The sequence below is a fragment of the Heterodontus francisci genome, chromosome 24 (assembly GCF_036365525.1).
Source record: "Heterodontus francisci isolate sHetFra1 chromosome 24, sHetFra1.hap1, whole genome shotgun sequence".
Classification (NCBI taxonomy): Eukaryota; Metazoa; Chordata; class Chondrichthyes; order Heterodontiformes; family Heterodontidae; genus Heterodontus; species Heterodontus francisci.
The window spans coordinates 69,922,921-69,939,943 of record NC_090394.1 but is presented as its reverse complement, the minus strand read 5'-3'; the positions used below and the strand labels follow the sequence as shown (position 1 = coordinate 69,939,943).

Sequence of the window (17,023 nt, the reverse complement as noted above, 5' to 3'; positions counted from 1 at the left end):
ACTCTGACGTCAATCACTATTCACAAAGACACTCTGACCACAATCACTACTTACAAAGACACTCTGACCTCAATCACTATTTACACAGACACACCGATCTCAATCACTATCTACACTGACACTCTGATCAGAATCACTATTTACACCGACACTCCAACCTCAATCACTATTCACACAGACATTCCGACCTCAATCACGATTAACACTGACTCTCCGATCAGAATCACTATTTACACCTACAATCCGACCTCAATCGGTAATCACAAAGACACTCCGATAACAATCACTATTTACACAGACACTCCAACCTCAATCACTATTTACACAGACACTCCGACCTCAATCACTATTTACACAGACACTCCGACCTCAATCACTATTTCCACAGACACTCCGACTACAGTAACTATTTACACAGACACGACGACTACAATCACTATTCACACAGACACTCTGACCTCAATCACTATTTCCACAGACACACCAACTACAGTCACTATTCACAAAGACACTCCAACCTCAATCACTATTTCCACAGACACTCCGACTACAGTAACTATCTACACAGACACTCAGACCACAATCACTATTTACACACACACTTCGACCTCAACCACTATTTCCACAGACACTCCGACCATGATCACTACTTACACAGCTACTCCGATCACGTTCACTGTTTACACAGACACTACAACTACAATCACTGTTTGAACAGACACTCTGACCTCAATCACAATTAACATTGCCATTCCGACCTCAATCACTATTTACACAGACACTCTGACCTTAATCACTATTCACACAGACATTCCGACCTCAATCACTATTAACACTGACTCTCCGATCAGAATCACTATTTACACCTACAATCCGACCTCAATCAGTAATCACAAAGACACTCCGATAACAATCACTATTTACACAGACACTCCAACCTCAATCACTATTTACACAGACACTCCGATCTCAATCACTATTTACACAGACACACCGATCTCAATCACTATCTACACTGACACTCTGATCAGAATCACTATTTACACTGACACTCCAACCTCAATCACTATTCACACAGACATTCCGACCTCAATCACTATTAACACTGACTCTCCGATCAGAATCACTATTTACACCTACAATCAGACCTCAATCGGTAATCACAAAGACACTCCGATAACAATCACTATTTACACAGACACTCCAACCTCAATCACTATTTACACAGACACTCCGACCTCAATCACTATTTCCACAGACACTCCAATCTGAATCACTATTTCCGCAGACACTCCAACCTCAATCACTATTTACACAGACATATCAATCTCAATCACTATTTACAAAGTCACTCCGACCTCGATCAATAATTACACTGACTCTCCGATCACAATTACTATTTACACAGACACTCCAACCTCAATCACTATTTACACATACACTCCGACCTCAATCATTAATCACAAAGACACTCCAACCTCCATCACTATTTCCACAGACACCTCGACTACAGTCACTATCTACACAGACACTCTGACCACAATGACTATTTACACACACACTTCGACCTCAACCACTATTTACACAGACATCCCACCATGATCACTACTTACACAGATACTCCGATCACGTTCACTGTTTACACAGACACTCCGAGCACGATCACTAATCACAAAGACACTCCAGCCTCAATCATTATTTACACAGACACTCCGACCATGTTCACTACTTACACAGATACTCCGATCACGATCACTGTTTACACAGACACTCTGACCTCAATCACTATTTACACATACACTACGAACACAATCACTGTTTAAACCGACACTCCAATTACAATCACCATTTACAGAGACACACCAACCTCAATTACTATTTCCACAGACACTCCGACCTCAATCACTAGTCACACAGACACTCCAACCTCAATTACTATTTACACAGAAACTCCGACTACGATCATTATTTACACAGACACTCCAACCTCAATCACTATTCACACAGACACTCTGACATCAATCAGTATTTACACAGACACCCCGATCACTATCAACATTCACACAGACACTCTTACCTCAATCACAATTTACATTGACACTCCCACCTTAATCACTTTTCACAGAGACACTCTGACCTTAATCACTTTTCACACAGACACTCTGACGTCAATCACTATTTACAGACACTCCGATCACTATCAACATTCACACAGACACTCCGACCACAGAGACACATCAATCTCAATCACTATTTACACAGTAACTCTGACCTCAATCACTATTTACACTGACTCTCCGATCAGAATCACTATTTCCACAGACACTCTGACTACAGTCACGATTTACACAGGCACTCCGACCATGATCACTGTTTACACGGACACTCCAACCTCAATCACTATTTACTCAGACACTCCGACCTCAATCACTATTTACACAGACACTCCGACCTCAATCACTATTTACACAGACACTACGTCCTCAATCAGTATTTACACAGACACTCCGACTACAATCACTGTTTGAAGAGATACTCCAATTACAGTCACTATTTACACAGACATTCCGACCTCAATCAATATTTACACAGACATTCCGACCTCAATCAATATTTACACAGACACGCCGACCTCAATCACTATTTACACAGACACTACGACTACAATCACTATTCACACAGACACTCTGACCTCAATCACTATTTCCACAGACACACCAACTACAGTCACTATTCACAAAGACACTCCAACCTCAATCACTATTTCCACAGACACTCCGACTACAGTAACTATCTACACAGACACTCAGACCACAATCACTATTTACACACACTCTCCGACCTCAATCACTATTTCCACAGACACTCTGACTGCAGTAACTACCTACACAGACACTCAGACCACAATCACTATTTACACACACACTTCGACCTCAACCACTATTTGCACAGACACTCCGACCATGATCACTACTTACAGAGCTACTCCGATCACGTTCACTGTTTACACAGACACTACAACTACAATCACTGTTTGAACAGACACTCTGACCTCAATCACAATTTACATTGCCATTCCGACCTCAATCACTATTTACACAGACACTCTGACCTTAATCACTATTTACACACGCACTTCGACTTCAACCACTATTTACACAGACACTCCGACCATGATCACTACTTACACAGCTACTCCGATCACGTTCACTGTTTACACAGACACTACAACTACAATCACTGTTTGAACAGACACTCTGACCTCAATCACAATTTACATTGCCATTCCAACCTCAATCACTATTTACACAGACACTCTGACCTTAATCACTATTCACACAGACATTCCAACCTCAATCACTATTAACACTGACTCTCTGATCAGAATCACTATTTACACCTACAATCCGACCTCAATCAGTAATCACAAAGACACTCCGATAACAATCACTATTTACACAGACACTCCAACCTCAATCACTATTTACACAGACACTCCGACCTCAATCACTATTTACACAGACTCAGCATCCTCGATCACTATTTACACAGACACTTCAATCAGAATCACAATTTACACATACACTCCGACCTCAATCACTAATAACAAAGACACTCCGATCACATTCATTATTCACACAGACACTCGAACCTCGATCACTCTTTACACAGACACACTGATCTCAATCGCTATTTACACAGTCACTCTGACCTCAGTCACTATTTACACTGACACTCCAACCTCAATCATTATTTCCACAGACACTCCGACCTCAATCACTAATCACAAAGACACTCCAACCTCAAACACCATTTACACAGACACTCCGACCTCAATTACTGTTTGCACAGACACTGCGACCTCAATCACTGTTTAAACAATTCAATTACAATCACTATTTACAGAGACATCCCGCCCTCAATCACTATTTACACTGACACTCCGACTACGACCATTATTTACACAGACACTCTTACGTCAATCGTTATTTACACAGATACTCCGACCTCAATCACTATTCACACAGACACTCTGACGTCAATCACTATTCACAAAGACACTCTGACCACAATCACTACTTACAAAGACACTCTGACCTCAATCACTATTTACACAGACACACCGATCTCAATCACTATCTACACTGACACTCTGATCAGAATCACTATTTACACCGACACTCCAACCTCAATCACTATTCACACAGACATTCCGACCTCAATCACGATTAACACTGACTCTCCGATCAGAATCACTATTTACACCTACAATCCGACCTCAATCGGTAATCACAAAGACACTCCGATAACAATCACTATTTACACAGACACTCCAACCTCAATCACTATTTACACAGACACTCCGACCTCAATCACTATTTACACAGACACTCCGACCTCAATCACTATTTCCACAGACACTCCGACTACAGTAACTATTTACACAGACACGACGACTACAATCACTATTCACACAGACACTCTGACCTCAATCACTATTTCCACAGACACACCAACTACAGTCACTATTCACAAAGACACTCCAACCTCAATCACTATTTCCACAGACACTCCGACTACAGTAACTATCTACACAGACACTCAGACCACAATCACTATTTACACACACACTTCGACCTCAACCACTATTTCCACAGACACTCCGACCATGATCACTACTTACACAGCTACTCCGATCACGTTCACTGTTTACACAGACACTACAACTACAATCACTGTTTGAACAGACACTCTGACCTCAATCACAATTAACATTGCCATTCCGACCTCAATCACTATTTACACAGACACTCTGACCTTAATCACTATTCACACAGACATTCCGACCTCAATCACTATTAACACTGACTCTCCGATCAGAATCACTATTTACACCTACAATCCGACCTCAATCAGTAATCACAAAGACACTCCGATAACAATCACTATTTACACAGACACTCCAACCTCAATCACTATTTACACAGACACTCCGATCTCAATCACTATTTACACAGACACACCGATCTCAATCACTATCTACACTGACACTCTGATCAGAATCACTATTTACACTGACACTCCAACCTCAATCACTATTCACACAGACATTCCGACCTCAATCACTATTAACACTGACTCTCCGATCAGAATCACTATTTACACCTACAATCAGACCTCAATCGGTAATCACAAAGACACTCCGATAACAATCACTATTTACACAGACACTCCAACCTCAATCACTATTTACACAGACACTCCGACCTCAATCACTATTTCCACAGACACTCCAATCTGAATCACTATTTCCGCAGACACTCCAACCTCAATCACTATTTACACAGACATATCAATCTCAATCACTATTTACAAAGTCACTCCGACCTCGATCAATAATTACACTGACTCTCCGATCACAATTACTATTTACACAGACACTCCAACCTCAATCACTATTTACACATACACTCCGACCTCAATCATTAATCACAAAGACACTCCAACCTCCATCACTATTTCCACAGACACCTCGACTACAGTCACTATCCACACAGACACTCTGACCACAATCACTATTTACACAGACACTCCAACCTCGATCACTATTTACACAGACACTACGACCTCAATCATTCTTTACAGAGACACACCGATCTCTAACACTATTTACACAGTCACTCTGACCTCAATCACTATTTACACAGACACACAGATCTCAACCACAATCTACACTGACACTCTGATCAGAATCACTATTTACACAGACACACCGACTACAATCACTATTCACACAGACACTCTGACCTCAATCACTATTTACACAGACACTACGACTACAATCACTATTCACACAGACACTCTGACCTCAATCACTATTTCCACAGACACACCAACGACAGTCACTATTCACAAAGACACTCCAACCTCAATCACTATTTCCACAGACATTCCGACTACAGTAACTATCTACACAGACACTCAGACCACAATCACTATTTACACACACACTTCGACCTCAATCACTATTTCCACAGACACTCCGACTACAGTAACTATCTACACAGACACTCAGACCACAATCACTATTTACACACACACTTCAACCTCAACCACTATTTACACAGACACTCCGACCATGATCACTACTTACACAGCTACTCCGATCACGTTCACTGTTTACACAGACACTACAACTACAATCACTGTTTGAACAGACACTCTGACCTCAATCACAATTTACATTGCCATTCCGACCTCAATCACGATTTACACAGACACTCTGACCTTAATCACTATTCACACAGACATTCCGACCTCAATCACTATTAACAAAGACACTCCGATCACATTCATTATTTACACAGACACTCGAACCTTGATCACTATTTACACAGACACTCCAACCTCAATCACTCTTTACACAGACACACTGATCTCAATCGCTATTTACACAGTCACTCTGACCTCAGTCACTATTTACACTGACACTCCAACCTCAATCATTATTTCCACAGACACTCTGACCTCAATCACTAATCACAAAGACACTCCAACCTCAATCACCATTTACACAGACACTCCGACCTCAATTACTGTTTGCACAGACACTGCGACCTCAATCACTGTTTAAACAATTCAATTACAATCACTATTTACAGAGACACTCCGACCTCAATCACTATTCACACAGACACTCTGACGTCAATCACTATTCACAAAGACACTCTGACCACAATCACTACTTACAAAGACACTCTGACCTCAATCACTATTTACACAGACACACCGATCTCAATCACTATCTACACTGACACTCTGATCAGAATCACTATTTACACCGACACTCCAACCTCAATCACTATTCACACAGACATTCCGACCTAAATCACTATTAACACTGACTCTCCGATCAGAATCACTATTTACACCTGCAATCCGACCTCAATTGGTAATCACAAAGACACTCCGATAACAATCACTATTTACACAGACACTCCAACCTCAATCACTATTTACACAGACACTCCGACCTCAATCACTATTTACACTGACACTCCGACTACGATCATTATTTACACAGACACTCTGACGTCAATCGATATTTACACAGATATTCCGACCTCAATCACTATTCACACAGACACTCTGACGTCAATCACTATTCACAAAGACACTCTGACCACAATCACTACTTACAAAGACACTCTGACCTCAATCACTATTTACACAGACACACCGATCTCAATCACTATCTACACTGACACTCTGATCAGAATCACTATTTACACCGACACTCCAACCTCAATCACTATTCACACAGACATTCCGACCTCAATCACTATTAACACTGACTCTCCGATCAGAATCACTATTTACACCTACAATCCGACCTCAATCGGTAATCACAAAGACACTCCGATAACAATCACTATTTACACAGACACTCCGACCATGATCACTGTTTACACGGACACTCCGACCTCAATCACTATTTACACAGACACTCCGACCTCAATCGCTATTTTCACAGACACTACGACGACAATCACTGTTTGAACAGACACTCCAATTACAATCACTATTTACACAGACATTCCGATCAGAATCACTATTTACACAGACACTCCGACCTCAATCACTATTTACATTGACACTCTGACCTTAAGCAGCAGTTACCCAGACACTCTGACCACAATCACTATTTACAGAGACACTACGATCAGAATCACTATTTACACAGACACTCCGACCTCAATCACTATTTACATAGACACTCCGACATCGATCACTATTTACACCGACACGCCGATCAGAATCACTAATCACAAAGACACTCCAACCTCAATCACTATTTCCACAGACACACCGACCTCAATCACTATTTACACAGACACTCCGACATCGATCACTATTTACACCGACACGCCGATCAGAATCACTAATCACAAAGGCACTCCAACCTCAATCACTATTTCCACAAACACTTTGACTACAGTCACTATCTACAGACACTCTGACCTCAATCACTATTTACACAGACACTGCGACCTCGATTACTATTTACATAGACACACCCACATTAATCACTATTTACACAGTCACTCTGAACTCAGTCACTATTTACACAGACACTCTGACATCGATCACTATTTACACTGACTCTCCGATCAGAGTCACTATTTCCACAGACACTCTGATTACAGTCACTATTTACACAGACACTCCGTCCTCAATCACTATTTACTCAGACACTCCGACCATGATCACTGTTCACACGGACCCTCCGATCAAAATCACTGTTTACACAGACACTCCGACCTCAATCACTATTTGCACAGACACTACGACCTCAATCAGTATTTACACAGACACTCCGACTACAATCACTGTTTGAACAGACACTCCAATTACATCTACTATTTACACAGACATTCCGATCTCAATCAATATTTACACAGATACTCCGACCTCAATCACTATTCACACAGACACTCTGACCTCAATCACTATTTACATAGACAGTCCGACCTTAATCATTATTCACACAGGCACTCCGACCTCAATCACTATGTACACAGATACTCCGACCATAAGCAGTAGTCACACAGAAACATCAATCTCAATCACTATTCACACAGACACTCTGACCTCAATCACTATTTACACAGACACTCCGACCTCAATCACTATTTACACAGACACTCCGACCATGATCACTGTTTGCACGGACACTCCAACCTCAATCACTATTTACACAGACACTACGACCATGATCACTGTTTACACGGACACTCCAACCTCAATCACTATTTACACAGACACTACGACCTCAATCAGTATTTACACAGACACTCCGACTACAATCACTGTTTGAACAGACACTCCAACTATAGTCACTATTTACACAGACATTCCGACCTCAATCAATATTTACACAGACACTCTGACGTCGATCACTATTTACATAGACACTCCGACCTCAATCACCTTTTACACAGGCACTGCGACCTCAATCACTATTTACACAGACACTATGACTACAATCACTGTTTGAACAGACACTCCAATTACAATCACTATAAACACAGACATTCCGACCTCAATCACTATTTACACAGACACTCTGATCATGATCACTGTTTACACAGACAGTACGACCTCAATCACTATTCACACAGACACTCTGACCTTAATCACTATTTACAGAGACACTACGATCAGAATCACTATTTGCACAGACACTCCGACCTCAATCACTAATCACAAAGACACTCTAACCTCAATCATTATTTACACAGACACTCCAACCTCAATCACTATTTACACAGACACTCCGACTACGATCATTATTTACACCGACACTCCAACCTCAATCACTATTCACACAGACACTCAGACATCAATCACTATTTACGCAGACACCCCGATCACTATCAACATTTACACAGACACTCTTACCTCAAACACAATTTACATAGACACTCTGACGTCAATCACTATTTACAGACACTCCGATTACAATCAACATTCACACAGACACTCCGACCTACATCACTATTTACAGAGACACATCAATCTCAATCACTATTTACACAGTCACTCTGACCTCAATCACTATTTACACAGACACTCCGTCCATAATCACTGTTTACATGGACCCTCCTATCAGAATCACTGTTTACACAGAGACTCTGACCTCAATCACTATTTACAGACACTCCGATCACAAACAAACATTCACACAGACACTCCGACCTCCGTCAATATTTACAGAGACACATCAATCTCAATCACTATTTACATCGACACTCCGTCCATGATCACTGTTTACACGGACCCTCCGATCACATTCACTGTTTACACAGACACTCCGACCATGATCACTGTTTACATGGACACTGATGTTGATCACTATTTACAAAGACACATCAATCTCAATCACTATTTACACAGACACTCCGACCTCGATCACTATTTACACTGACTCTCCGATAAGAATCACTATTTACACCTACAATCCGACCTCAATCACTAATCACAAAGACACTCCGATGACAATCACTGTTTACACAGACGCTCTGACCTCAATTACTATTTCCACAGACACTCCGACTACAGTCGCCATTTACACAGACACTACGACCTCAATCACTCTATACACAGCCACTCCAACCATCATCACTGTTTACACGGACACTCCGATCACAAGCACTGTTTACATACACAGTCCGACCTCGATCACTATTTAAGCTGACACTCCGATCAGAATCACTATTTACACATACAATCCGACCTCAATCACTAATCACAAAGACACTCCGATTACAATCACTATTTACACAGACACTCCGACGACAGTCACTATTTACACAGACACTCCGACCTCAATCACTATTTACACAGACACTATGACTACAATAACTGTTTGAACAGACACTCCAATTACAATCACCAATTACAGAGGCATTCCGACCTCGATCACTATTTACACTGACATGCCGATCAGAATCACTATTTACACAGACACTCCAACCTCAATCACTATCTGCACAGACACTCCGACTACACCATTATTTACACAGATACACCGATCACGATCACTATTTACACAGACACTCCAACCTCAATCACTATTTACAGACACCCTGAGCACAATCACTGCTTGCCCAGACACTCTGACCTTGATCATTATTTACACAGACACTCTGAACGTAATCATTATTTACACAGACACACCGACTACAATCACTATTTACACAGATACACCGAGCTCAATCACTATTCAGACAGACACTCTGACCTCAATCACTGTTTCCACAGACATTTCGACCACGATCATTATTTACACAGACACTCCAACCCCAATCACTATTTACACAGACACTCTGACCTCAATCACTATTTACACGGATATTCCGACCTCAATCACTATTCACACAGACACTCCAACCTCAATCACTATTCACACTGACACTCTGGCTTAATCACTACTTACACAGACACTATGACTAGAATCACTATTTACACAGACCCTGACCACAGTCAGTATTTACGCTGACACTCCGTCAATGATCAATATTTACACAGACACTCCGATTACGATTACTGTTTACATAGAGACACTCCAACCATGATTAGTATTTACACTGACACTCTGACCTCAATCAGTATTCGTACAGACACTCCGACATCGATCACTATTTACACAGACACTCTGACATCGATCACTATTTACACAGACATGCCAATCACAATCATAATTACACAGTACACTCCATCCTCAATCACTTTTCACAAAGAACCTCCGACCAGAATCACCATTTACACAAACACTCCGATCTCAATCATTATTTACACAGACACTCCGATCTCAATCACTATTCACACAGACACTCTGACCTCAATCACTATTTATACAGACATTCCGACCTCAAGCACTATTTACACGGATATTCCGACCTCAATCACTATTCACACAGACACTCTGGCTCAAACACTATTTAAACTGACACTCCCATCACAATCACTACTTACACAGACACTCTGATCATGATCACTATTTACACAGACACTCCGACCTCAATTACTGTTTGCACAGACACTGCGACCTCAATCACTGTTTAAACAATTCAATTACAATCACTATTTACAGAGACACTCCGACCTCAATCACTATTCACACAGACACTCTGACGTCAATCACTATTCACAAAGACACTCTGACCACAATCACTACTTACAAAGACACTCTGACCTCAATCACTATTTACACAGACACACCGATCTCAATCACTATCTACACTGACACTCTGATCAGAATCACTATTTACACCGACACTCCAACCTCAATCACTATTCACACAGACATTCCGACCTCAATCACTATTAACACTGACTCTCCGATCAGAATCACTATTTACACCTGCAATCCGACCTCAATTGGTAATCACAAAGACACTCCGATAACAATCACTATTTACACAGACACTCCAACCTCAATCACTATTTACACAGACACTCCGACCTCAATCACTATTTACACTGACACTCCGACTACGATCATTATTTACACAGACACTCTGACGTCAATCGATATTTACACAGATATTCCGACCTCAATCACTATTCACACAGACACTCTGACGTCAATCACTATTCACAAAGACACTCTGACCACAATCACTACTTACAAAGACACTCTGACCTCAATCACTATTTACACAGACACACCGATCTCAATCACTATCTACACTGACACTCTGATCAGAATCACTATTTACACCGACACTCCAACCTCAATCACTATTCACACAGACATTCCGACCTCAATCACTATTAACACTGACTCTCCGATCAGAATCACTATTTACACCTACAATCCGACCTCAATCGGTAATCACAAAGACACTCCGATAACAATCACTATTTACACAGACACTCCGACCATGATCACTGTTTACACGGACACTCCGACCTCAATCACTATTTACACAGACACTCCGACCTCAATCGCTATTTTCACAGACACTACGACGACAATCACTGTTTGAACAGACACTCCAATTACAATCACTATTTACACAGACATTCCGATCAGAATCACTATTTACACAGACACTCCGACCTCAATCACTATTTACATTGACACTCTGACCTTAAGCAGCAGTTACCCAGACACTCTGACCACAATCACTATTTACAGAGACACTACGATCAGAATCACTATTTACACAGACACTCCGACCTCAATCACTATTTACATAGACACTCCGACATCGATCACTATTTACACCGACACGCCGATCAGAATCACTAATCACAAAGACACTCCAACCTCAATCACTATTTCCACAGACACACCGACCTCAATCACTATTTACACAGACACTCCGACATCGATCACTATTTACACCGACACGCCGATCAGAATCACTAATCACAAAGGCACTCCAACCTCAATCACTATTTCCACAAACACTTTGACTACAGTCACTATCTACACAGACACTCTGACCTCAATCACTATTTACACAGACACTGCGACCTCGATTACTATTTACATAGACACACCCACATTAATCACTATTTACACAGTCACTCTGAACTCAGTCACTATTTACACAGACACTCTGACATCGATCACTATTTACACTGACTCTCCGATCAGAGTCACTATTTCCACAGACACTCTGATTACAGTCACTATTTACACAGACACTCCGTCCTCAATCACTATTTACTCAGACACTCCGACCATGATCACTGTTCACACGGACCCTCCGATCAAAATCACTGTTTACACAGACACTCCGACCTCAATCACTATTTGCACAGACACTACGACCTCAATCAGTATTTACACAGACACTCCGACTACAATCACTGTTTGAACAGACACTCCAATTACATCTACTATTTACACAGACATTCCGACCTCAATCAATATTTACACAGATACTCCGACCTCAATCACTATTCACCCAGACACTCTGACCTCAATCACTATTTACATAGACAGTCCGACCTTAATCATTATTCACACAGGCACTCCGACCTCAATCACTATGTACACAGATACACCGACCATAAGCAGTAGTCACACAGAAACATCAATCTCAATCACTATTCACACAGACACTCTGACCTCAATCACTATTTACACAGACACTCCGACCTCAATCACTATTTACACAGACACTCCGACCATGATCACTGTTTGCACGGACACTCCAACCTCAATCACTATTTACACAGACACTACGACCATGATCACTGTTTACACGGACACTCCAACCTCAATCACTATTTACACAGACACTACGACCTCAATCAGTATTTACACAGACACTCCGACTACAATCACTGTTTGAACAGACACTCCAACTATAGTCACTATTTACACAGACATTCCGACCTCAATCAATATTTACACAGACACTCTGACGTCGATCACTATTTACATAGACACTCCGACCTCAATCACCTTTTACACAGGCACTGCGACCTCAATCACTATTTACACAGACACTATGACTACAATCACTGTTTGAACAGACACTCCAATTACAATCACTATAAACACAGACATTCCGACCTCAATCACTATTTACACAGACACTCTGATCATGATCACTGTTTACACAGACAGTACGACCTCAATCACTATTCACACAGACACTCTGACCTTAATCACTATTTACAGAGACACTACGATCAGAATCACTATTTGCACAGACACTCCGACCTCAATCACTAATCACAAAGACACTCTAACCTCAATCATTATTTACACAGACACTCCAACCTCAATCACTATTTACACAGACACTCCGACTACGATCATTATTTACACCGACACTCCAACCTCAATCACTATTCACACAGACACTCAGACATCAATCACTATTTACGCAGACACCCCGATCACTATCAACATTTACACAGACACTCTTACCTCAAAGACTATTTACATAGACACTCTGACGTCAATCACTATTTACAGACACTCCGATTACAATCAACATTCACACAGACACTCCGACCTACATCACTATTTACAGAGACACATCAATCTCAATCACTATTTACACAGTCACTCTGACCTCAATCACTATTTACACAGACACTCCGTCCATAATCACTGTTTACACGGAGCCTCCTATCAGAATCACTGTTTACACAGAGACTCTGACCTCAATCACTATTTACAGACACTCCGATCACAATCAACATTCACACAGACACTCCGACCTCCGTCAATATTTACAGAGACACATCAATCTCAATCACTATTTACATCGACACTCCGTCCATGATCACTGTTTACACGGACCCTCCGATCACATTCACTGTTTACACAGACACTCTGACCATGATCACTGTTTACATGGACACTGATGTTGATCACTATTTACAAAGACACTCTGATCACAATCAACATTCACACAGACACTCCGACCTCAATCACTATTTACAGTGATACTCCGACCTTAAGCAGTATTCACACAGACACTCTGACCACAATCACTATTTAAACAGACACTCTGATCACAATCAACATTCACACAGACACTCCGACCTCAATCACTATTTACACAGACACATCAATCTCAATCACTATTTACACAGTCACTCTGACCTCAATCACTATTTACACAGACACTCCGACCTCGATCACTATTTACACTGACTCTCTGACATCGATCACTATTTACACAGACATGCCAACCACAACCACAATTACACAGACACTCCGTCCTCAATCACTATGCACAAAGACACTCTGACCTCAATCACTATGCACAAAGACCCTCCGACCAGAATCACTATTTACACAAACACTCTGACATCGATCACTATTTACACAGACACTTCGACCTCAATCAGTATTCGCACAGACCCTCTGACATCGATCACTATTCACACTGACACTCCGACATCGATCACTATTTATACAGACACTCCGATCACTATGACTATTTACAGACACTCTGACCTCAATCACTATTACACAGACACTCTGACCTCAATCACTATTTGCACAGACACTCCGATATCGATCACTATTTACACAGGCACTCTGACCTCAATCACTATTCATACAGACACTCTGACGTCAATCACTGTTTACACAGACACTTCGACCTCAATCAGTATTCGCACAGACACTCTGACCTCGATCACTATTTACACAGACACTCCGACCTCGATCACTATTTACACAGACACTCTGACCTCGATCACTATCTACACAGACACTCTGACCTGCCTTGAACTGACATGAAAAGTAAACAACCAGTATATGCTGATTATTCAACAGCTATTTCCCACTATGTGAATTTACATTTGCAAAACCAGGTATTTTATGAACCTACTGCGGATTTTGTATTTTCAAACACAGTTTAGTTAACCTAGCAGATTTTTAAAAATGGCTAGGTTTAAAAATGCTTAAAAATTTAATCTAAAAACAGTAAGAAAAAAAACGTTTTCTATTTTCTCAATGAGATAGCTACCAAATCATACATTTAGAGGTATTACGATCGGTGCTTCATTCCTCATTTTGGCCGTGACTAATGAATATTAATATGCACCAGGTTCTGTCATCTTTAACAGGTACCAACAGAAATCAGTATCAAAAACAGATAATTAAAAAACACTCCATGTCTTGGTACATTTTTGCTTTGCATCTTGAAGCGCATTTAATCAGCCTTCCTAAGGCAAAGATGAAGAGGCACAATTGGGTTTTACCTGATCTGTTGTTAACCACCTCTGCAATAGATGATGGGAAGTAACCCACTCTGTCATTGCCAGTTCTGTTGTCATGGATACAGCCTTTCCACCTTCCATCAGGATGTTGCTCTAGAACCTGATTCAGGGAAATCAAAGAAAATACAAATTTAAACATCTTTGGAAGAAATTTTGATGACTTTTATTCCCTTTAGTGAATGCCATCGGGCTGTGTTTGACAGAATAATCTGTTGTACGATTGCCTTTGAGAGTGATGTCCCTGTAAGAGTGTGCCAAATAAATAATGGGCCTGAGGCCTTTTCTCAGTCCAGGACGTGCAGCCTGTAAATCTGAGAGGCCCACAGGAACCATTAAGGCAGGTAAAGCTACATCCTTACTATTTACTCTCTGAAATTGTGCTGCTCTCTCTGTTGAATGTGTCGCTCTGTCCTTCAGGAAGGTCTGTTCTCTGTGTTGTCCTGAACATCACAAGATTAGGTTTTGGAAAGAGTTGAAGGTAATAAATGAAGACTACGCTAAAGCCAAGGCGAAACATCCAATGTGAGAAAATAGAAGAACGAGAGAAGATGAGATAAATCTAAAAACATTGAGTTTGAAAGTGCAGGTTCAGATCAGTATACAGCTAGAAGGCAGTGAGAAGAGAGAGGGTTATTTTAACCACCCCCACCTGCTTTCTGCCAGGCCGGTGGCAACTTGGAGCCCCATATAAACATATAAAATTACCCAGGGGACAAGGTCAGCTCGTCTCTCAAGCCTGCCTCATACATCATGA

The 17,023-nt window shown here is 41.1% G+C and overlaps 1 protein-coding gene across 7 annotated transcripts in view; it reads right to left on the bottom strand.

Moving 5' to 3' along the window:
* caskin1 (CASK interacting protein 1) overlaps positions 1–17,023 on the bottom strand; it is a 646,418-nt gene that overhangs the window by 124,253 nt on the left and 505,142 nt on the right. For all 7 annotated transcript variants that reach the window (XM_068056519.1, XM_068056520.1, XM_068056521.1 and 4 more), the window contains one exon: positions 16,252–16,369. In XM_068056519.1, the coding sequence (XP_067912620.1) occupies positions 16,252–16,369 (118 nt within the window). The remainder of the gene's footprint in view (positions 1–16,251; positions 16,370–17,023) is intronic.